Source organism: Protopterus annectens, chromosome 5.part0, assembly GCF_019279795.1.
Source record: "Protopterus annectens isolate FY-2018-M chromosome 5.part0, PAN1.0, whole genome shotgun sequence".
Lineage (NCBI taxonomy): Eukaryota > Metazoa > Chordata > Ceratodontiformes > Protopteridae > Protopterus > Protopterus annectens.
Window position 1 is genome coordinate 1,859,596,141 of NC_056735.1, and position 25,946 is coordinate 1,859,622,086.

At 37.0% G+C, this 25,946-nt stretch overlaps 1 protein-coding gene across 1 annotated transcript in view; it reads left to right on the forward strand.

Moving 5' to 3' along the window:
- Nucleotides 1-2,019: 2,019 nt before the first annotated feature.
- The window catches only part of CNMD (chondromodulin), a 288,554-nt gene continuing 264,627 nt past the window's right edge, over nt 2,020-25,946 (forward strand). The window contains exons 1-2 of the mRNA XM_044071687.1: nt 2,020-2,278; nt 2,937-3,077. Of these exons, the coding sequence (XP_043927622.1) occupies nt 2,207-2,278; nt 2,937-3,077 (213 nt within the window). The 5' untranslated portion in view covers nt 2,020-2,206. The remainder of the gene's footprint in view (nt 2,279-2,936; nt 3,078-25,946) is intronic.

Genomic DNA, 25,946 nt, shown 5'->3' on the forward strand with positions numbered 1-25,946 from the left:
GCCTGTATCAATCAGTGAGAGGTGAGGGCAGTGTTGCTAAAGGTGGTGTAAGTATGTGGGATAGATATGTAAAATATATACCATACTCTTTTTTCAGAAGGGGTAGCCTTACATACACAAACAGGAATTGCAGAGCACCATTAAAAATTTAAGTCACTGGAAGCCTGATATGTATAAAGTTTGCTTAATAAAAGCTTAACAAGTCAGTTACTTTAATTATTTGCCTCATTGCAGCACAAAGACTAGCCAAACCAAAGAACGTATGGATTCTGAGTCACTCCTATACAAAGATAGTATGTCAATGGCTACAGCAAGAAGGCCCCAACTACAAATTTTGAACAAATGGGTTTAGTTAGTAGATGGTTAGGAGTTTTGAGTCTAAAATTGAATCAGTTTAAGTATTAATTAAATCAATAAGTTTGGGGGCAAGCCTCATGTCATGCACAGTGTCAGTGGTGCAATGGATAGCATACTCATCTTTGGTTCTTGAAAACTAGAAGACTGTGGGTTCTGTTCCCACACCAGGTAGAAGGATTGTTGGCACTGTAGTGCAGCATCAGAAGAGGGGAATGTTGCACTTATGTGGGTGTAATTCTTTAGGTAAGATATTAAACAAGATCCAATCAGCCTGAGTTGGTGGTAGCTCTGTTGAATGTAAAAGAGCCCAAGGCACCTTATCAAAAAGAGTAGGGGATGTTCAACAATGCCCTGGATAAATTTTACCTAGTATTATCAATACTACCTTGAGTAACCTCCTGAAAAGAGGCCAGTAGCCAAGTGGAACTAACTAGGTCAGCAAAAGGATAATTAAAAATAAATTCTGTTTCATTTGGGATTAATGATGCAGGTCATATACTAATAGGTGACTTAGTAAGGCCAGAGGCTGAGCCTAAGACAGTGCTGGCTTCAACCCCATTTATGTTTTTTCAGTGAAAGTTCAAAGACTTAGTACAAAGTCACCCTTATCTGTGCAGTAAAAGATGAGGCACAGGGCCAACATAAGGATAAAGACCAGGATGCCAAAGATTATCAAGAAGATGGGTTTTGTCACACATTTTGATAAAGAAATGCTAAGAAGTATTATGTAAAATAAAGCTGACTGACTAGATTGTATGGTTCTTGTTTGTAAGATGTATAATAAAAGAATATAATACCTATCAGTCATTTACTGGTCACTGTCTGATGTCCTTAAATCAAACTCAGAGACTCTATACATAAATCTTGAGTGTGTCTCACTATCAGAAACATCCTAATTTTGAATCTTAAAAGTCCATGTTCCTCCTTGAAAGGGTCTGTGACACATTCAGTATTAAGTAAATAATACCTTCGTCTTCTTTTCCCGGTTAGGGGTCACACACACGCACTCACAACCGGAGAACCTCTTGCTGTGAGGTGACAATGTTAACCACTGCACCACCATGGCCACCATAAGTAAATAATACCTAATGATGCTTATTCACCAAAATAACTTTTTATAAGTATGAAGTAACACATTTTCACCATCCTGATGAAGATGTTAGTAAGCGTTGCACATTTTGCCTATTTGTTTCACATTCTGGAGTTGAAAAGTTGAGAGCAATAACTCTATAAAGAATTCAGATTCAAGTGTGAAGATGCGCTCTATTCTCATAGAAAGTAGAGTTTATAGAGTATGTTTATTTTTTTCAACCGCAGAACAAAGAAAAAATATTTCTAAGAAAATAAGAACATATGCTTTAAAAAGTAAAAAAAGACGCCTGACAGGAGTAAGTCTGCGACCCGAAAAAAAGATGTTCTCCTGCAGCACCCATTACACACGCCAGAGACAGAGTTTATATAATTGTCATAGCAAAAACACTGAAGTCTCCGTCCAATAAAATTAAAACTATATAAACGTTAATATTGCAGCATTTTTAGGTTGTTTTAATCGTAAGGTTACACTGAAATCTGATATTCTCCAAAAGCTGACAGGGGTGGGGGCGGGCGAGGAGGTCACTCCTTGAGGACCAGACCTTCAGTTCTTGGCTCTTATGACGTTGCAGAGAGCTGGGTTCTTTGAGTGATTGGCTGAGCTGGGCTGTACTAACTCAGGTAAGAACTGATGTTCAAGTCCCGGCTGGCTCCCGAGGGGTAGAGGCAGCAAGACTAGAAAGAAACCAGGGTCTGCAGTCAGAGACAGAGTGAATACAGATCCAGGCTTGGAGCTGAGCAAAAGCTACGGTCAGGCATGGCAGACAGTACCGAGAAAGTGCCCATAGCTCTGGCTGGGCCCGAAGATGTGGAGCAGTGCATGCCACCAGTAAGTAAACTATGGGGTTGCACAACATAATAGCTCTGAACTTGTCTGAAAGGCCGTTTTGTTTTCCTTCACAGTTTTGAGGCTGTTGGTCATTTCATGCAAACCTTTCCCATAGCTATTCACCTTAACTTCAAAATATAAATACTATATGTTCAAATGTCTTTTAAAAATATTGATATGACATTCTAAAAGTTTATTTAGGGCGTTTAACACAATACACCACCGTTTATCTTTATCATTTATATTATTTCTTTAATACAGATATTCTACTTCAAGTAACGCATTTATCATTCTGAAGGAAAGCTTTCATTACAATGCTCTGAAAAAATGCATCTTAGCAATTTCAAATGTAAATTTTGACAGAGTACTATGGGGTAAACGGGGGTGTGCAGTTAGAGAACTAGTGCAAAAGCCGCCCCCGTGTTTTGTTGGTTTATAAATATTTTCAAAAATAGGTCGATAAGTGTCGGTGGCATTCTCTAGCGTGCTAATGAGACAAATGTGAGATGATGCCTTATCGGATGGCTTGCTCTAATAATTGTATTGTCATTTTAACACTAAAACATTGTTAAGTGAAAGATGTCTGCTGTGCATAAGACGTTAGTTTGGAGCTGGTAACAGGTATCTCTTGTTTTTGCCTTTTCCTCTCTCCTTTCAGGCATACTCAGCGGTGACAGGGAAGCCAACTACCAGCAGTCGGCTACTCAAATTTGGCGCTGTGGTACTTCTAGTTGGAGCTGTTCTGCTTCTCTTGGGAACAATTGGAGCTTTTTACTTTTGGAAAGTCAGTGACAAGCATGTAAGTATTTGGAGCTGGGCATGAATTATACACGCGTGTGTGAATGTGAATAGAAAAAGAAATCTTCTACTGGTAAGTCGGCCACAATCTTTGATCTACTCTCACTGGCTACTGGTCATTAGATTTTGGACATCAGTTATAATTAGAGGGCGCTCCTGAGCCTTATGCACTGGCGTGGTCTGTTAGTGGCCCTGGGACCCTGCGGTGGGATGATATTTTAGCAGGTAGTCAGAAACACGTAGTAAAGGAGAGATGCACGTTCACTGCCTCAGCAAAGCTCTCAACACCTTATTCCTTCCCTCCAGAATCAGAGACCATCCTCTCAACCCTCCATCTCCAAAACGAGGAACGCTAGCCCTCATAACGTGGAACAAATGGGCAAAATGTGGAACGCATACTAATGGCTTACTAACAACTTCAACTAGGAAGGCCATGGGATGGTTAAAATAAGTTGGTTTTACTTATAAATAAGATCTTTTAATGAATTAATATGATTCATTTCTGTTTACCATGGATTTCACTTAAAAAAAATTCCTAACACTGAATGTATGACAGTCTTTCACTGTGGAACATTGAGGAGCTTTGAGGAACATGAACTTTTTAAGACCCCAAATTGAGGTACGTTTCTCGTAATGAGGTACACTTGAGAGGTATGTCAAAGACAACGATTACCAGGGACAGCATTCTTAAGTCAGGGACACTATTTAAAATATATTAGTACTACGGATTTTAAAACTAAGAGCAATTGAATTACCATGCATTTTCATAAATTAAAAAAGCCCATACCTTTAATGTTTGCCATTATTTCCTGAATACAGTGAATCATCTTTTGCAGTTACAAGTTGTATGAGGGACGAAGCCAAACTCTAAGCAAGAGCAGGGACCCTTGCAATATTATGTGCCTCAGCCCCCCCCCCCCCCACACCCCCACCCCCAATGTAATATTAGGCTTTTTTTCACCCCCATGATTCGGCGCAGAATACAATATTTCTGTGCGCATCTTTGTGTTCCAATGTGTAATTTTTTTCGCAAATTCACGTTGGTTAAATTGTGCAAAACATGAATCTGATTTATGTATGACATGAAATTATATATCTCGGACTCGGAGACAATATTACGATCAGGTGGTCTGAGTCAAGAAAGGATCAGATGGGGAACAGGTATCAAATGCATTAAGGGAATATGAAGAACTCCGTGTTGCCCCTTGCTTAGAACTGGAAGTCAGTCTGCAGTGTTTCCAACAAGCAAAGCAGCCGGAAAGCATCTCTTCCTAGAAACAGGAGGTACTGTGCAAAGGGTCACGACACTGCAGGATAGCCAACATAATGAACGCATAGGTTTTTAACTCAACTGCTTAATTACTTGTATGAATATCTCTGAAACAGTCGCATTCAATTGAAAGTATCCATCACTTTATGTATATATGTTACATGTACTGAACTGACTTCAATGTGCAAACTTAGTGATTATGCAAAAATTCCAGGTCTACTATTTTGGCTGAAAAACGGGGGAAGGAGTTATGAGTTTTTAAAAGAAGCCTTAAATACTTAAGTCATGGTACTTAGGTATTACTGCAACCACAGTCGCGAAATTCAGAAACTTCAAGTGAAACAAGTGCATGTACGAGTCAGATTTGATCTTCCAAGTGCTTTCTACTGTGACATTACAGTGGTTAAGTATCAGGGGCACACTAAGCTGTACACACACACACACACACACACACACACACACACACACACACACACACATAGTGTCTATCAGCAGTCACACACACTGGAATCCTAAACGCTGTAGTACGGATGCGATTACCTGTCCTCACAAGCAGCTTCGAAAGCTGCCATTATTCTTTCCTTTGGAAAAGAAACAAATGCCGTTATTTACTGACATACTGACAATAACACCCAGTGATTACTCGAAAACTACACAACTTGAGGGAATAATGTATAAATATGATGCAGAAATCTGGACACTGGAGAGGTATCAGTATGGCCAAGCGCATTCAAGGTAATGCAGACACACAGGTTTACAAAAAAGGCCGGTAAACATGGAATCCATGAGCAGTTCATCATTGCAAAGTCATTCACCCCTTCTTCTCTGAGTTTTCCTATTACTATATCACATTTGTGAATTCTGACCAACACAATACAGGGACATAATTTAAAGCATGGTCTTTTACCCCTTTTACAAACCGAAGAAATCGGTTCTTACAGATTCCATTTGTCAGTAAGATAGCACCCTTTACAATTCACCTATGCGGTTGTAATGCACGCAAATCTAGAAGACAACTTTTTGATTGGTTTCTCCTAATTAAGCTAAGCCAAACTTTTCCTGTTAGCACTAAGGACTTTGATCAACACCTGGCACTGTTTCATGGCCTCATTTCACTTGAAGTAGGCGACTTTAGTCAGACCTAAGACTGCCGATACGCTGTTTTTGGTGTGAAGGAAAAGCTGCGTCTGTGTACTAAGATGGTACACTTTGAGCCTTGCAGTCCTAGTGCGGCAGTGACTTTATTTTTTTTCTATAAGGACTGAAGCATGACGATTCGATTTCAAAGCCAGGCGCAGCCCGTAAATATATTTTCTGAGACATACACACTGCATTGGCTGTGGTCTGAATTAGCGTGATTGTGGTTGCACCTCCTTTCCACTTTTCCGAAACGTTCTGCAAGGGGCTTTACCGTGATCTGTTTTAACAAAGTGCCTTTGTGCAGGGGCACTAGCAGACGTAATGAGCTGTTCTGCTAAGTTTACACTTCACCTTCTTCTTAACCAAGGCTGCTTTTCTACTTCGAAGCTGAAAGGCTCAATTAATAAGCCAAAGTATTAAATACGTTGGCAAGGAAAGAGAGCATTTTTTCATGTAATTGGATTTAGCCTCAATTTGGGCAAGGTGCTGGATAGTGCTTATCCGACACTGCATGCCAGGCTAGGCTTCTTTTTATACAGTTCTTGAAATCTGAATCTAAGTCAAAGAGTGCACATTCAAAGAGATATATAAATGTAGGTATGCTGTTGCAAAAGACGTTGTAAGCTATGTATACATTTCTTTTCTTACATAATGTGCTATTAAGTTAGCAACTATGAAAATAGACCATCGGTTACACAGTTAAACTTTGCAAGACCAACAGTAATTCAAACAGTCCTGTAATGTATGTACTTTGTTTTAAAGCATACTTCTAAACATACCTGTCACTCTCTGAGCATAAAAGTCATAGTAATGACCTCTGAAATTTATAGCAGAATGTCAGAAAGAGAAGCAGTTATGGTTTAGAAAAAAAAACGTATTTGGATATTGTGACACTGAGTAATTTGTGACAGGGAATCTTTTTATGGGTGCAGATATTTCATGATTAATATATTCTTAAGTCTGGACTTCTGCAGAAAACCAGCAAACTTACCGGGAACAAGGCTAAACATGAGGGCTAGAATAGTGAGGAAAGCTTCTCATGTTAAGTCTTAACAATTCATGTTACACATGGAAAGGTTCTGTCACACATTCACAATTTTTTTAAACAAATATCAAGGGGAAATCATATTGAATCATTTTAATTAATCCAAAATAACTTTTGTAAGTAAAAAGTAATATATTTTAATCATGCTGCTTGCTTTGCAGTTGAAGTTGTTAGTAAGTGTTCCACATTTTGTCCAAGGCCTTATCTATTGTGCCACTGTGCCCCTGTATCCATTTGTTCCACATTACCAGAGGTAGTGTTTCACGTTTTGGAGATGGGTGGTTGAGAGCTATGGCTGTAATGTCATGATAATTTATTTTTTGTTTGTTAAGTAGGGAAATTGAATTGGACTGAAACCTCATTCAGTTTCATCCATAGTGGTGCAATCAAACATAGTTATACACTACATACAAAGTCTGAGTGTGATTAGTACTACAAACCATGTGAAAAAAGCAAACATTCCATGTTTGTGATTGTCAGTATACACCACTGACAGATGTATAATGTTCTAATATAGCTAAGTTCCACATAAATCTATTAATTGTTATTTCTGGCTGTATGGGTAGACATATTTATACCCAACAAGGCTTTATGATCACAACATCTCAGACTGCCCTTTAGCTCTTAAACTCACTTTCTGGTCAATTAATCTTGATGCATCATAGTAATTATACATGTTGGCAAGTCACAATCTTAAAATAGACTTGTGAGAGAGGTTTTCACAACGTCCAGCATGAGGGGTATATTTTTCTAGGCAGCAGGTGAATGATGACATCAGTCAGTTCAAATGTGCAGAATGCATTTTTTTCCACTGTGATATATCCAGTAAATCTAAATGAATCTATAGATTTTGGGGTTCAAGACAATTTGTAAAGGCAATTCTGAGCTGAATAGCCGTACCTACAAAAACATTATAGGGACAGTTGCTTGCAGTCTGCTTTTAGCTGTTACTCCACATTTCAGAAATCCTGCATTACATAAAAATGCATTTTTTTGTCAAAGGCTTAGCAGCTGCCACATTAGTTTATGATCCCCAGAAGACCAGAAGACTATGGATGCTCTCTCCATGTCTTCCAATTTTGGCAATGTAGTGGATAATATGAAAGGTGCTGTGCTCCCAAGGTTCCATCCTCAGGATGAGACATTAAACTGAGATCCCATCTGCTTGATTTGCTGACAGCTCGCATATATATTAAAGAGCCAGTGATATTTGTTGAAAAAGTAGTGAATTTTTCTAGTATCCTGGTTACTATAAGTACCACCTTGAGTGTCCCCTGAAGACAGGCCATTAGCCTAGTACATCTAGCCTGAGCTACACAAAATAGTTGGTACAAGCATTTCTGATTGTTTTTATTTGAGGAAGTATAGTAGCAGGCAATGTTCCCCTCATAGCTTTTAAAAGTAAGCCCATCTCATCTAGATACTTCTTTTACAAAATAAGTTCCTTTCCACTGGGTGCTTTTTTTAACTCTTGACTATTGCATTCAATTTATAGCTTCAAGTGTGTAATGGATTCCTTTTATAGAAGAACCTGCAGTGGCAGGAAACAGAACCCTGTTTCAGTTTAAGAATGAAGGAAAGATGCAAGGAAGTAAACTTGATGATAATTTTTTTTAAATTTGTTAATCAGATGGATGGGCTGGCGTAAAGGCCCTTTTCAGCCTCAACCCAAGCTCAGAGACCAGCAACAGAAAACATCACAAACAGATGCAGCCAGTGCAGTGGTGCAGACAGATAAAGCCCTGACTACAGTCTAGATGATCTGGGTTTGTAAGTGTCTCAGTTTTCTGAGGTGCTCGCAGGGGAGGATTAGAATGCCCATCCTGGGGCGAGAAGGGGAGGAGTCCAGGACACACAATGCAGTGATTTCCCTATTGACCATCAGGGAAACTTGCAAAGACTATTACTGAAGATGGGTGGGGTGACTTGCTGATGTCAGCCCCTTATGGAAGTGAGGGGTTCAGCTCTGAACACCCTTTACATGCCTCATCTTCAGAATGTTGCTGGGTGTGTGCAGGAGTGGGGAGTAAAAGTAGAAAACGTAAACGGCAGCAGTATGATGCTGTCCCAGGATGCCTCAGTCCACTTGATGGCCTCAATCCTTATGGGAGGAAGTCTGAGGGAAGGAGGGTTAGGTAGCACCTAGCACATTTGTTTTTGATCCTCACCAAATGCGGAGAGGCACAGAGGTCAGCTGATGGTCAGCTGCAAAGATAAAAAAAAAATGGGATAAAAAGGAAATATCACAACCAGATATACAGATATACAGTACAATACATGATATTCTAATAATACAATCACAATAACTGGTAATGTAGTAATGCAAATACAAAAGTCTGACAATAAAGAACACTCAAAAATGAATAATGTCTAGTCACTGAAATTTTGCAATGAACGTTTTAATGTGAAATACTATCAACCAGAATCTCTGAAACATTTGCACTTATTTGTCAGCAAAGATGTGTTCCCTTTGTTAAAGGTTAGAAGAGGTTGATCCTTTCTCATGTAGAATGACAGTTTAATAATAATAATAGTGGAAACATTGCTTGACAGCCTTACTGATCAATTTAGCTGTGTACATTACAGCTGCATCTTGTTTTTTTTTGTTTTTTCGTATGTGTATATGCACTTATACATATCGTCTCCCATGAAAGTCCCTAGGCATGGTAATGTCATTTATGTCTGTCTGTCTGTCTGTCTGCCTACCTATCTACCTACCTACCTATCTATCCATTTTCTTTGTTAACTAGGTAGATGAGCTGGTCCATAGACCCTTTTTAGCCACAACTCAGACAGATTATTATTATTATAACATATTAACCTTATCATACTGCATAACACAGATATACATTAGATCATTATAATCAAAAGTAGATTTTAATGGAGTAGTATAGAAGGATAGTACTCTTAAATTAAATTAATTGTATTAAAAGTTATGTATACAGACAGGCTAAGGTATCTGCATGTTGCTTTGTGATTGTTAGCCTGTCTCAGAGTATTATTTCCTAAGATGTTTATAACTCCTTTTTGAATTTTTAGAAACCTCCAGTTTTCCTAATGCAGTGAGTTCCACAGGCAGGAGCAAGCTTATAAAATGCTTATTCCCCTTTGTTTTTGGTGAAGTGGGCCTTACAAGGGTAATCCATTTATGTGTTTGGAGGGGGTATATATGATAGGTTTGTCTCTGAGTTATGGTGCAAGTGGCTGGCAGAAGGAACAACAATATATTATGTGATCTGAATAATGAAGAAAAGCAACAAGACAGGCTTTCTTTTTTCAAAAAGGAGACTGTGATGAAACGTGCAGTAATTACTGTAGTAATATACTACATATAGATAAAAAGTTTAAAAATAGCTATAAACATAGACATAGCAAAATACAACATAAAAACAAAATAAAATAATGTGAAGGTACTGTACATGTAGCCAATTCAGTGATGTAAATGAAATATATTATTCTGAAGTGGTTGTCACAGATGTATGGGTGTGTGTCTAAACCTGTCATAGAATCATGGGGGGAGGGGGGGCAGAAGCTGAGTATCTCAGGGGCAGATATTTCTTTCTACTGAACATGCTCTAGTGGCATGTTAAGGGTGGGGAAATTAGCTGTGTTAGTACTAATAAGAAAGAGTGGTGCAGTTGTCTGCCAAGAACATGAGTGGAAGTATGTCCATTGTACAGTGATAAACATTACATTCCGGGATTAGGAAGTAAATAAGAAAAAAGGCCACTAAGACCTCAGTGAAGGATGCTTCCAAGGTCACTTATCAAAACTGCCTCCATGCAGGACAAAAGCATAATGTTAGAACAAGTAGTGAGCTGGTATGAACTTCAGCTATGTATTCCCAAGTTACAGCCTAACAAAGGTTTAGACAAACAAAATAATCAAACATTAAGTTTTGCAAAACATTTAATAAAAGCCTTTTTTGCATGGGAGCAAGCACCCCATTGCAGCTACCTATCCATTACATTACACCCCACTCCAATTACATATATATATATATATATATATATATATATATATATATATATATATATATATGGTTCCCCTTCACAATCTCGAATTACTGAATGCTCGAAATTCAGTAACTCGAGACTGTAAAGTCGAAACAACAAAAATCCCGAAACCCACAAGCACGAAAACAAAAATCCTCGAACATACAGAACTCATACACCACACAACACACACACCATACAACCAACATCACATAAACTACAAGCCCTACACTACATGCAAGCCCCCTGCACCCCCCACACCAACCTACTTATATATTCTAATACATATATATATATGTATCAATATTTACAATTACACAACCATGGAGGAAAGAGAAGATAGTTAAAAAGAGAACATTGCTGTTATAGTGAACTTATATACCACAGTGGCAGTGGTTCCCTATAGAAAAACAGTGAAGGGGAGTTCAACTCAGGATGCTGAATGTGACCACCTGTTACCTTATCAACTTTATATATGACATGAAGACATAAGACTGGATACAAGATATGGAGTAATTATACATGGGTGTGTACAGATTCCAAAAGAGTTACTCTCAGTGTAAGTGACTTACTTTGGTGTAAGCCTGCCCTGATTCTGAAAGGCTGTGGGAAGAAATAGCCAGGGAATTGTTATGGCTAGACTTATATAGGCCCTAGGGGTGATAGCCTAGTACCAACCTATGAACCTATAAACCTATGAACGTGTTCTCACTGAAAGTGACTTACTTTGGTGTAAGGCCTATTTCTAAACAGACTTACACCAGGGACCAGATTCTAAAAGACTTACTATCAGTGTAATTGACTTATTTTGGTGTAATACATCGGAGTAAGTTACTTACACTGACAGCAAGTCTTTTGGAGTTGAGCCTATAGTGTTATGGTCAGAACTTGTCTAAAGTAGCAGTTCTAACTCTTACTTAACTTGTGACTTGATTGGGCATCCTGAAGCACCTTGAAGCAAAACCATCTTAAGTTACTGCACAGTACAGAAGGAAACAACACAAATAATCTGTACAATCAACATAATTACACCTAGCAGCAATAGCAATACAACCCATAAGAAATTAGGCTTGTTGAGTCACATACATGAAGAGTATGCATGTAATATAGTCAGAAATAAAGTCAGATAAACAGTAGGAAATCACAGCAAGGGGTAGTTTACAAGAATGGGCAAGACATATGAAAGGGTGAAAATGGCAAGGTAGTATGAGAACTGTCAGATGCATGGAGGAGACAGAAAGAGTTCAAGCTTCCACCTAAATTAGACTATGGAGAGTGAAAGAGTGCCAGCAAAGGCAGAGGGAATATGCCAATGGCAGAGGTGATCACAGCTGGTTTCTAGAACAGAAACAAAAGTGATGGGGTAAAAAAGGTATAAGAGGAACTGAAAGGGTGAGGTACAGTTATATGGACTAAGCTACAGGAAGTACCAGCTAATTCATCTTAAAGAGCCACTGTATTTTATTAAGGAGAGTGTGACACCCCTGCACTGGCCCAGTAATCAAGGAGCCTCAATCCTCACCACTAGCACCAGTGAGAGACATGCACATTGGGAAGATGATAGGTACACACACAGTAAAGTACAATTTCCCTTAACAGGGCACAGAGATCACAGTCAATCTGAGGCTGGTTTTTCCCTATCTCTCCAGATCCCCAATAAGACTCCCCACTGGCACAGCTATAGGGTTAAGATCTCAGCCAAGTGGTCAAGCCAAAACCTCCAGCATCCTCTCTGTCCAACCAGTGCTTTGTGCCCCTGCCCAAATAGCTGACACACACACACTTTGAGATTTGATTTATGTACAAATATACAGACACTCCTGGGGAAGGCTGGCACAGGTTTACCAGCTATGCCCCCTTCTGTACAGACTATAAGGTAGTAATCACTGCCACCAACTACCCTTAATCATCCGCTACTATAAAGGCCCTTATCAAAGGGTGCCCAGTCTTACTGTGTTATGTTACTATTATCCAAATTGTAAGTGTGACCAGAACTTTTAAGGCTATTCAAGAATGGCCTATACAGTATCACCAAATTCATGTGCAAGTACTTTAAGAGCTTAAATATCTCTAAACAAAACCAGCAACAATTAAAAGGTTAAATATATTTAATAATAAAGAATAAAACCAGAAGACAATACTCAATAACTAATCACAGGAAATAGTTCAGAATCACAGGAAATATTTTAAAACAACATTGCAGGACAGTCTCACATGCATACAGAAAACATTTAAACTAATTTTGCTTATTCCGATCTTTATCTAAGAGATACTATGCCCTAATTGTCTTACTTACAGAGTAAGGCAAATACAAGTGCTGAATATATGTTTTCAGGTCCAGAGACAAGATACAAAATGCGCATACTTTCTCTGAGAGATAGTTCTTAAATTAATAATACACATTACTGCTGGGTTAGCTAGATGACATCACTATTTCACACCTGCCTCTAGTTCCAAGGCTAAACAGATACCAACAGAATTTAACATGTCTCTGTTAAAAATACTTATCTCTCAGATGTACAGCTACAAGGAAGCCACAGAGCAATACAAAAACACTTCACATGTGAAACCTAGTAATTATATCTGTTTCAAGACAATAGAAAGAAACCCCTAGCACTAGACATCCTGTCTCTTAGCTGAGATAAACTAGCTTTATAACACATTGTAAAATTCTTTACTTATTTTCCTAGGGTTTGCAAGTTAGCTCTGTATATTCCAGCCTTTACCATCAACACATACTTTTGCATAGGCATGTAGTTTATACACATTTCTGCTCTTTTCCAGCAGGGTGCACTGTGGTTACATTTTTGAAGCTCATCACATCACATACAATTTAACACACACATAACATATAGTTCTCTTACATTTGTAAGGCAAGCATACAAATCAGATTACTACTCACAAAAGACGGAATTATTTATAAAATTTTAGCTGGCTGGGCTGGCAGCCTTCACAGAGGACTTCTAACTCATAGCTGCCTCGAGGAAAAAAAAAATCTGTAATGTCATGACAAATCACAATTGTAATGTAACACTATTTTTTTGTGCCTTGCATGTCAAGCATGTACATAAAACACTGATTATGGTACAGAAGAAAACAATCAATTTTTTACCGTCTAGTAGCAAAAAAAGAATACTGATACTGCTGTGATTATCATTCTAAATAAAGAAAACCCAAGAATCAGAATGCAATTGCTACTGCACACTGCCTTGAGGGTCAGTCCTGATAGGATTGCTTGAATGCACACATCATGTCTTCAGAGCTGTCATGTTAGAGCTGTGCTAAGAGGAGGCTGCTATAATGTGAAGTAGATAAAACGGAGAGGTAGTGAGTGCAACAGACTGAATACCAGGATAGGAAGACAGAAGGCTAGGATGAAATGGTTTCCAAACTTGACACTTTTTTTTTCTTGAGAAATTTTTGCACATTTTATAAAGTAAGCCTACTGTATTTTGCTTTTACTCTAAAATCTTACTTGCAGTTTTGTAAACTTAACAATTAACAACAGTTCAGATTGTTAATCCTTATAGAATTTGTATTTGCCAAACCAATTTTCTCCCCAGGCCTCCAGTGGAAAGGGGCCTTATTGGCCAATTTGAACCATTCTGATAAATAAATGCAATCAATCAATACATAAAAATGAAGATAAAGCACAGGCAGTCTGCTATGATTGCTGAAATCTGTCCTATGTGCTGGAAGATCCTCTGCCAGAGGTTTTCGACACATTACTGTCTACTGATTAAGTGCCCTGTCCTGTGTGGGGGGTTTCCTCTCCGGTGCCGGTTTCCTCCTACATCCCAAAGACTGTCTACTGATTAAGTGCCTAAAGACTAGAAGACAACAATGCTAGTACCTTTGTACAAAGGAGATGGTAAAAGGAATCCAGGAAACTACAGGCCAGTTATCCTAACTATGGTGACAGGAAAAGTCATGAAGAGAATCCTGATGGAATACTTGGTTGCTTTCCTAGAGGATGACAATCTCCAGGACAGCAAACAATAAAAATGTGTTGATGGCTGAAGGAGGCTCTCAGACAACACTTTTAGTTTTATGACTAGGTTTCAAGAGAACTTGACAAGAGGGCACCACTTTATGTGATCTAGTTGGTCTCCAGCAAGATCTTTGACTTGGTCCTCCACAGAAAGCTGTTTGGAAAACAGGGAGAGATTGGGAATAATCAAGATGAAGGCATTGGATGGCTGCATGGATGAATAATAGGGCACAGGGAGTTGTGGTGACAGGGACAATATCAGGAATAAAAAGTGACAAGCGAAGTGCCACAGGGGTTTGACTTGGTCCAGAACTCTTCAGAGTGTGCGTGTTGAAATGTATATGATGGAACAGAGAAGAGGAATAACCTGATTTCTTTAATTCTGACACAAAGGGGTGTAGCAGTGGAGGATGAAAAAAGTCTAAGGAAGAACGTGAAAAGGCTGGCTAAAAGTGGCAGTTGAGGTTCAGACTAATATAAAGTACTGTACTATGGTCAAGGCTATCTTGGTGTGAAGTGTCAGCTGAGTGGACTGAAACTGAGTCAAACAGAACAATAGAAGAATCTGGGAATGTCGCTCAAACTTGAACTGGACCAGTGGAAGCATAATGAGTGGGTAGTATCAACAATCAGCAGAATGATATAATGCATCCTCAGAGGAAAAGACTCCAGAATAAACAAGGATATGCATCCACTCTCTAGGCCATGGCTGGGCCACAGCTTGAGTGATGTGTGCAGTTGTAGAGCCTGTACAAGGAGAGGCTCACCAGACTGCTGGAAGGAGTCCATGGTAAAGCAAGTAGAAGACTGCATGAGAAGAAAAGGAAAGTATGTAAGCAGAAACTCTTTAAATAATTGCAGGGAGTGGCAGGTCACTCTGACAGTGGTCATATGTATGGCTAATAGGAGGTGGGGGGGGTCCCTGGACAGCAACAATTTACTAGAGTAACAGGATGTGACAGGTGATGGAGTTGTTTGGACAATGGTCATTTACAGAAGTTGGGTGAGGTGGCAGGTGTTTATGGACAATAAACACTAAATTAATGGTTTGCTTGAAGAGGTGACACTGAACAATGATCAATCATAAAACTAAAAGGAAGTGGCAGATGTGGATCTACAGACCATTAGCAAGCCTAAAAAAAAGTAAGGTGGAAAGAGGGTGCCATCATTCAACGAACATACATTTTTGCATACAAGAGGTGGAAAGGGGACCATCAGAAATAAGTGATACAAGAGAAAGAGAAGGAAGGGGGGGCCAAGGGCATGGGTATTACTGTACATGATGTGTAAATATACTGCTTGTACACATTCAGTGGGAGTCACATTTCATGTTTCAGTCAGACAGGCAAAATTATTTATTCATGGCGAAGACAGCCAGTACTGCACTGTATGATAATGTGTGTGGGTAACGCGGGTACATGGCAGATTTTAATTACATTGTGTGTACTACACTGTACAGTGCTTGACTTCCTTATTTTTATTTCCAAAGTATGTGAAACAACAAGACTGTAAGGCACTAAAGAGCACCCAGTTTCCATTTTTTGTCAAGTGTGAATGCTACTTGAGGCAATTTGTTCAACAATGATCAAAATATCATTCTTTATAACTGCATTAAACAATATTCATTTCCATCCTTTTGCTGCATATGAACAGCTCTGCAAAATGCAGTGAAATGTATAGCAGATATTACACCGTTATCAGGTAAAATGCAATCTGTATTCTTCTGAGGATTTGACTTTAGATGTAGCTTTTTAGAACCAAACCCAAGAGGTCTGTAATTTTGATCAGGGCATTGATATATGGATACACAGAGCTGCTATCTCATGACTGTGCATTGCTTTTCACAGTATCCTGAAAGACAATGTTGTAGCTACATGTTTATAATGCACAACAATAACCTACATGGACAAGAATAGATAGATTGAAAACATCTTATTATATATCATACTTTGCAAGGCATGTTTAAGTAGCTGCTGTTACAAATGATCATAATGCATGAATTTGTGCCTAATGCATGTTGTGATGATATGGGCTAGTGCCAGCATATCCAGCTGGAGTTCTGTAAAGAATGATATGCCCTTTGAATATCAAACTGAGTTATACAAGATGCTTGTGTTACAAATGTATTAGAATTGCATGGATTTGAGTATCAAACTGATTTGTACAGATGCTTATGTTGCAAATGTATTAGAACTGTACAGCATTTGAAAATCAAAATCTGTAAATTTGCTAGCATAAAAAAAAATGTATCAACAATGGATTCTGCTTAGAACTGGAAGAGAAGTGGTTAACCTCAGTCCAGTTAGTTTTGGAAAATCCTTGATATTAAAGTAGCTGTTAAGCCATAAACCCAGCATCCAACTGTGCTGAATAGGACCGGATACAGTAGGTCTGGAAGAAGTCTTTGTTCATTAGCTCAGTAAAAGGAGAAGAAGCCCCATGCACTGCAATAAATATTTAGATATGCATTGTAGCCATCTATGCTAAATTCCTGTCTCAGCTTCAAAGGGGGATACTGTGAGATCCTAGAGTCAGGTAACCAGATGAGGTCATTCTGCCAGCTATCTTGGAAATTTTAGATATTACAAAGAGTAATCTCTGAGCATTGAGTATTCTGCCTTGGGCCTGACAAAAAGAAGGACCATTCACCACATTATCTACTTTGCTGTATTAACTAAGTAGGGAATAGTAAATCTCCTAGATTCAGTTAGGAAAATATAGTGAAGCTTAGTTTAGATATTGTTTTCCTTTATTTTTCTGAACCTGTCCATCAAAGTTATTTTCAATATTTCCTGTGATTTGAATTTGATGGTTTACTGTGAATATATATTCAGTATTTTTATGCTCTTTTATTATTTATTATTAAATATATTTAAAACTTTTATTGTGGCTGGTCCTTTTAGAAAGTTCTTAATCTTTGAGAGTGATGATATTTGTTTGGTAACACTGTGTGGGCCTACTACTAGCTTTTGTATTAGTATTAATATTACACAGTATAATTGGACACCCTTTGTTAAGGGCCTTAAAGTAGCTGACTGTGGAGTGTCTGGTGGCAGTGATAACTACTTTATACTCTGGCCAGAAGGGGGCACAGCAGCTAAATCTGTGCCAGCCTTTCCCAGGTGTGTGTTTGTGTGTTTGTGTTCGTGTGTGTGTGTGTGTGTGTGTGTGTGTGTGTGTGTGTGTGTGTGTGTGTGTCAACTACTTGGAGCAGGAAAACCAAGCACTGGTTTCACAGAGAGGGTGCTGGAGGACTTGGCATGGACACTCTGCTGAGGACTTAACTCTGCAGCTGTACCAGTGGGGAGTCATATTCGGGACCTGTAGGAAGACAGATATAGAGAAATTCAGACCCTGTGTGTGTTCCCTGTGTGCTCTTAAGGGAAATTGTGCTTGGTCTGTATCTGGAAATACTGAGTGTATCCATTTGTATTCCAAGTGCACTTCCCTCTCCAGTGTCAGTGGTGAGGATTCAGGCTCCTTGATCACTGTCCCAGTGTGGGGACATCACACATGCCATTTTCATTAAACAAATTGGGTGATCCAAATGACCATGATGGTTCAGGCGTTGGTGTGCCAAATGCTATATCACCAGCATTAAAGTGATAGATAGGAAATGTTCACCAATTATTCTTTCTGTTCCTTTGCAATAAATGACCTTGTCTGATAGAATTCTGCAATACAGCTCATTAAAGTATTCAGATTTTACATTGTGTCTTCGATAATATGCTTTTATTTTTCTATTGAGAAACACAGAAAAGGAGCAATATGGCTCACAGGTAGAATCCAACACAGCCTTTATTTAGCGCTTTCGTCGGCTGTTAGCCAGTGACTTCTTCAGAATAAAAACACACTCCATACAAAAATATATTTAAATACACACTACAGTCATGTGACTACACTAATAGGATAATTAATAGGTTATTTAAAAATACAGCTCTACTAAAATAAGCGACAGCAGGAAAAATGTGCCAACGTTTATCTCAAGGGGATACACTGAAAAAGCATATTGTGACAATAACAGCCAATGCATACTACTATGAATATTATTGATAAATTCATCATTCCCGGTCAACAAAATATATAAATATATATATATATATATATATATATATATATATATATATATAGATAGCATAAAATATTTTTTAAAACCATATGCATAATACATATTACTTTTGAAACCTTTTATATTATAATATACAGTCATTATTAGATATGAAACTCAGCTTTTAATTTTAAATAACTGGAAATAGAGACAGTTTCATTGAGCCTAGGGGGGTAAATGGCATTGCATCTGAGTTGCCACATTAATTCTCTATATTTGAGATAGATTTCAGTTGGACCCTCTAGGGCACTGAACTTAAAATGATGGTCAGGGTACTCCATAATATGATTGTATAATGTGTTCTTAACATTGTTCTTCCTAATATTATACAGATGTTGATATATGCGCTTGTTAAAACTATTAATAGTTTTTCCAATATAGAAATTATGACACTGTTAACAAATGGCAATATAACTCAAACATCTGCTAGCACAATTGAATTTTTGCTTCAAGAATATCCTACCATATCTCTATATAAAGGAAATCATTCTTTAAAATGTACGGGCATTGATTACAATGCCCACATTTCCTCATCTTACCTTTGTTATCCATAGTTACATTTGATTCAAGGAGATTTTTAAATGACATGTCCCTTTTATATACAACAACCGGCTTATCTCCTAGTTTACTTTTATGCTGTTGCTCTGTATCAAAAAGTATCCAATTATGACTTAGAATTTCCTTTATTCCTCCATAGAATTGGTTAAAAGTTCATACCATAGCATTTTGGTAGGGTTTGCTTGTTTTGTTTGTAGAAATAGCCTCCATTCCATTACTACCATTATTGACTATCTTCCCCAATAATGGTAACAAATGCCCTTCTATTCTCTTTGTGATTTCTTCCTGGAATATAGGTTCTAAAAACTGTTTAGGATAACCTCGTCCTAGTAGCATATCCTTTAAAATATCAATTTCCTTAAAAAAAGGCCATGGTCACTAACCATCCACGCCAACCTAACTCCTTGCCCCTTAACCAAAGATCTTTTTTGGTGCACTGGATGGGCACTAGTGAAATGAAAAAGTGTATTGGAGTAGGTTGGCTTTCTGTATAATGTAGAGGTGAACATATGGTTAACCTTGTCCTTACAAATAGTAATATCCAAAAAATGTATCCTGTCTTCATTTTTATTTTTCTATAATTTTTTTCATTCTCTGTTTTTTAATATGTGTTTCTGAGTAGTGTTTCACATTCCTGCAAGAAAATGATTTGGTATTCACATTTATGCTAATTATACGTCCAGATTTTTGGCTGGATATACCTGCTTTTCATGGGCATTTGTACATATTTTCATTGTCCACAGGTTGAGAGGTATGTTTGTGATCTAAAGCTATGTAACTAGATTTTGAGTAGTTAGCTTGTTAGAGGGCTGTCAAGGAATAATTAAATTTTGATCAATATGAAAATGTATTACATTTTGATAAAGGTGCAATCAAATACAGATACAAAATATCTGCTGGAAGTTTTACTCCCACTAAAACATAGAAAGACTTAGGTATAACATCAAATGTGTGCTTCATTTTCTAAGAACATATAGATGATATACAGAAACAAGGTATAAGAACTGTTTACTCAAATTTATGAAATCAAAAAAATCAAATCATACTTATCCCAGTGTATAAAAGTCTAATAAAGCCTAAACTGGCATTTTGCAATATAGTCTGAGCAGTGTGAAAGTCATTAGTAAAAGAAGTAATAACATATACAGTGGAAGTTTACATACACAAAACCAGAAAACAACCAACAACAACGTAAGAAAACACACAAAACTGCTGGAGCAAGAAGGCAAGATGTACCAGTTCCTATGGTAAAGCCAAGCTCAGACCGGAGTGGTGAAAAATCTTAATTTATTGAATCAAAATGGTGCAACACATCCTCAGTTAGCGCTTTCATCTACATAATAGTGGACTTCATCAGAACACTTTAACATACAACTGCCTGACATTTAAAAACATTTTGGCGCCAAAATAATAACATTCGTTCCAAATTTAAAGTGACATTTGCTGAAAAAAAAAAATCAAATAACATATACTTATGACGTCAATATTGCTTGTACAAATAAAATATGCACAGTCATCATTGTATGTAAGTATAAACTGTTAATATATTGAATTATATAAATTCATAAGCTAATTATTATACATCCTGTAAGATCATACTAAAAATACATTCTAAAAAATCAATCAATAAAACTTCTAAAAACTGGTGAGAAGCTGAATATAACATATAATACTGTAAGAATTACAGTTAAATGCATCACAACTATTTAAACAAGGATATGAATAAATCAAATATTTAAATAGATACATTTATAATTATATAAGTATATAAATTCATCTTAACCAGTGATATGTAATAGTGTATTAAATAAAAGTATATTATAAATAAAAGTATATTATATAAAAGTATACATGGAGGTGAAATGTGATCTACAAACTCAACCAAGCTGCAGTAAAGGCTTAATGGATATAAAATCATTAAGTCCAGGCTCTCTAACTGCATCAGTTAGTATCTGACAATAGGTTTCCCTTTTTCCTAAGGATGCCTTAATATTACTACCTGGGGGCCATTTGAAACTTGATCAATAATAGCAAATTTAAAGTTAAAAGTTAAAGTTATGAGCATCCCCACATCGATCAATGTGTCTAAATAAAGCGTTATTGCCATCCTTAGTCCTAATACTATATAGATAGTCATATATCCTCTTTTTAAAAAAACATTCAGTCTTGCCTATATAGTATGCGGGACATAACATACACTTAGCAAGATAAATAATTTAGAAGTTTTATTGATTGATTTTTTAGAATGTATTTTTAGTATGATCTTACAGGATGTATAATAATTAGCTTATGAATTTATATAATTCAATATATGAACAGTTTATAGTTACATACAATGATGACTGTGCATATTTTATTTGTACAAGCAATATTGACGTCATAAGTATGTTATTTTATATATATTTTTTTCAGCAAATGTCACTTTAAATTTGGAACGAAGGTTATTATTTTGGCACCAAAATGTTTTTAAATATCAAGCAGTTGTATGTTAAAGTGTTCTGGATGAAGTCCGCTACTATGTGGATGAAAGTGCTAAACGAGGATATGTTGCACCATTTTGATTCAATAAATTAAGATTTTTTTACCACTCCAGTCCAAGCTTAGGCTTTACCATAGGAACTGGTACATCTTGTCTTCCTGCTCCAGCAGTTTTGTGTGTTTTCTTACGAACTTTACGTCCAAAATACAAATATACTGGACATCAATTATTATGAAAAACTTTAGGCCATAGGTCTTTACTTCCTTTGATACAGAAAGGATAAGGGAGATTTAATTCTGACATCAAAGATTTTGCTTAATGAATCATATTGCATTGTGAGGGCTTGCAGATAGTGCCAGCATAAAGAGACTTACAAGGTAATCTGTTAACAATACAACAACATTGAGTCTGAAGCAAAAGAAAAAAAAGTTAGGGCAGTACCTAGCCAGCACAGCAAATGAATGGAATATATTACCATATAGCTTAAGAAATTAAAAATCTTTGGAGGATTTCAAAATAACTATATAAATATACAAAAAAATATGTATGTTGGAATTTATAGGAAGGCTGCTATAGATCTCAGTAGAGTCTCCTTGTCTGTATGTGTAGTGCAGAACGCTATGCAATGCTATGGTAGCAGGAATGGCAATAGCAATCCTTTAAATCCCTTTAGAATTTCAAAAGGATATCTTCCCAGACCAAGGGTCTTACTCCCCTTAAGATGACACAAATAAAGGTCCTTGAAAAGCAGACACATCCAGCCAAAAATGTGGCATCTAGTAATCATAACATTTGAATACCAAATAGCACATAACTCTTCTGATGCCAGTAGGAATATGGGATATACCTAGAAATGTATTGCTTAAAAAACAGAGCATGACAAAATGATGGCAAAATATAAGTGCATTATCAAAGAGACAGTTTAAAATCTGTAAACCTTAATGAGCTATATTCCAAAATTCGAAAACAGAAAGTCATTTATTTTTTCATTTTAATTATGGTTTATTTCAGAAGCCACAATTTAACAAAGAAGCATCTCTGTCTACACTAAAGTCATTCAATGAAGTTCCCATAACATGATTAAAGTTATCTGGACACAGTGTAGCTGACGAGAGTCAGAAAATAATTCGGAGAGACCTGAATCAAAATCATATTTGCAGTGGTCAATGGTATTTTACAGACACTTGGTAATAACACTGTACCCTATGTCTTCCTCACTACTTAATATATTAATTTCCTAATTATCATGGGACATACAAAGTGTAGCAGTCATGATGGTATTAGCATTACTAGATGTCATCTTTAGACTGACCATTTCCAAGAAATGTTTAGATGCCATCTTTATAACCTATAAAGAGCACTATTACTTATTTAATGTTTTGCCCCACCCTCCAGTAACCATTACCTTTCCCTCTCAGCTACCCCATAAATCTTTTAATATCCCTTTAAAGAGATCCCTATGGCTCATTCTTTCCCTGTCAACAAGGATCTAGCAAACCAGGAGGAGGACTGTCATGTATGCAGAGTAAAAGGGGGCTGTACATTATGCCTTTCACTTCCACTGCACATGCTTTGAACGTATGCAAGCAGGTGCCATGCATTGCACGCTGCAATTTTCTTCCATGCTTCGTCTTGTTACGTAATCAAAGCCCATCCCCCAGAAAGTGGATCTCAGTGTGGTTCCTCACTCTCAACAGTTCTTAAACCACTGGAATTGTGCACAGGCACATGTTCCCCACACTTTTACTGCTGATGGGGGAGTGTAGTCTTTGCCTCTTCATTCCAGTCTTTCTCCTCATGCTTTCTTTAAGTACTAGGGCCACTAAGAAAGCCCTATCATTTGGGTTGCAGTCATGGCTGTGTCCCTCTACTGAACAGCACTGTTGCTTTATGTGTATGGAATCTAAATCTAGAAAGGATTAAGAATGAATTGAATATTCTCAATAGATTACAAAAAGACTCATCAGATCTTTACTGCTAATCAGTGACTCATATGTAAATGCAAATTCAACTCATTTCTGCCTTCCAATGAAGCCTGTTTGTGTCCCTTGAATATTTAATTTTATGAACCGGTGCTTCATTTAAAAGGGTGAACAATGGAGGATAGGAAATACTCCTCTGTCTCATCCCAAAATCCCACTTGCTAATCCTACTCACTGATTTAATCCTATTTGAATGTTGTATAACCCATCCATTCCTCTGACATAGCTGCCTTATCTAATTTCCATATTTTTAGGGGAAATGCCACTGTCTTCATCACTTCTCATAACAAGTTCCCTAATAATCTGTAATATATCTGTATTCATCTGAGTAGCAGCATTACAAGCGTACCACATCCAAAGACTGATGTCTCAAATAAAGACCCCATGGTCTTAAATGCACAATTTTAGGAGTGATAGAGCTAAGCATGAAGCTAAGAGCCAGGCATAGTATACTGCATCCACTTATCATTAAAATCAGTCAATATGAAAATACCAACTCTGAGGCTTATACAAATTCACTGCAAGTGCTATTGTGTTCCTGTATAGAAAAAAAATCTCTTTAGCCTCCCCCCATGAATAGTTTTCCTAACAACAATGATAATTCAGAAATCAACCCATTCTTCACTATTGACATAGTACTCTTATGTTAAAATGTTCTTGATAGTATTTTGGCTGCAGACACTAGTGCTGTAACTAAGTTTACTGCTTTACTATAGGGAAATGTAGTCTGTGCAGATTTGTTCTGCATTCTGCTTCATCTGTCTCCATGAAGTATAGTATAAACAGCTTCCAAATGTTTTCTAAACTGCTCCATCATTTTCATTGGTAAATTCATTTATGCCATTTTCTCACTCTAGTCTGTATATTTTCCTGTTTTTTTTTTTTTTTTTGTTTTGTTTGTTTTTTTTTTTTTGTAGTATTTGCTTTCTGCATCTTTTGGTATACAGAGTACTCTGATAGTCTGTCAATACATCTGACTTTATAAATTCTGCTCATTTGATTTCCAGACAGTCCAGTCATATATTTAAGTGTAATGACTGTTTCTTATGGACATCTATTTGTTCTGTCATTACATCATCAAGGCAGACATCCACTTCTTTTGTTTCTCCACTTCTGGCCATTTTGAACTGTTTCTTTGTATTGTCTTAGAACACTTTTTCTTTTGTTTGTTGATCTGCCAAATGCAGTGAGTGCAAATGTCTTCCTATCTTGGTGTAAGGTGAAATGCTCTGAGGTACCATAAACCCTAACTCAATAGCTATTCCCTTGTTTAGACACACATTCTTGTTATTCTAGGGAGTGCATTTCCACTTCCCTGAATTAAAAAATAGAACCTTTCAAAATGCCCAATACTTGACCACAAAGACTGAACAATGTAGAGAAAACATTTCTGAAATGTCTTATCCCAAAATGTTCCGGTCCAAGTTATGATGCCCTATTTAACGTAATGAACATTTCTTTATAACTTTAATGAAATTAAACAGTTTATACCACTTTTGAAAAATGCATCCATAAGACCAAATTGATTTTATAATGTAGACTCAATTAAATAATATTCTGAAAGTATCCCAGAAAATACTACTAATTGCCAATTTTAAAAGCTTCTTTTTCATTTGGTAAACCTTTCCTCAAATATCTATTGGAAGTCAACATTTTTAAGTCAGATCTGCAAAATTCCAGTTTTGAAGCCTCATTACTACCATTACATTTTTCCTGTCCCAAAATACTGTTTCGAAAAACAAATGTTATTTTGCACAGTGAAAGCAACTTTTAAGGTGGAATTGCACAATATAAATTCCATTGGGGAATAATTGCTATATATATTCTAAACTAATAAGTAAATTAAGGAACAACAGGCTTTTATCTATCACAAGATGAGTTTTCTGATATTTTTTCCAAACTGGCATTAACCATAAAAATTATGAGTCTATATTTAATTTGGCCAACATTTCCTCATACCTTTTTTAAACTTCAACATTTTACACCAGATATGCAAAATGTTGTCTGTGGGACTTTAACCTTATGTACAGCTGCACTGGCTTCTACTGTATAACATTGGATTCAACAACATTGCCTGGAAACTACTTCAGTGATCGCAACCAAATGAAGCATTAAAATAACATTCATCTTAATGGTGTAGATGGAAGCATTTGTTTTTAGGAAACAAAACACCCTCTATATGGGGTAAAGCCCCTACATCTCCAACTTATATATAACACCATAATTTTACAAGAGTGGGAAATGGAGAGACTTTTCAAAACACTTTATGGCATTCTTGAGCAATCACTTTCCTCACTCTAAC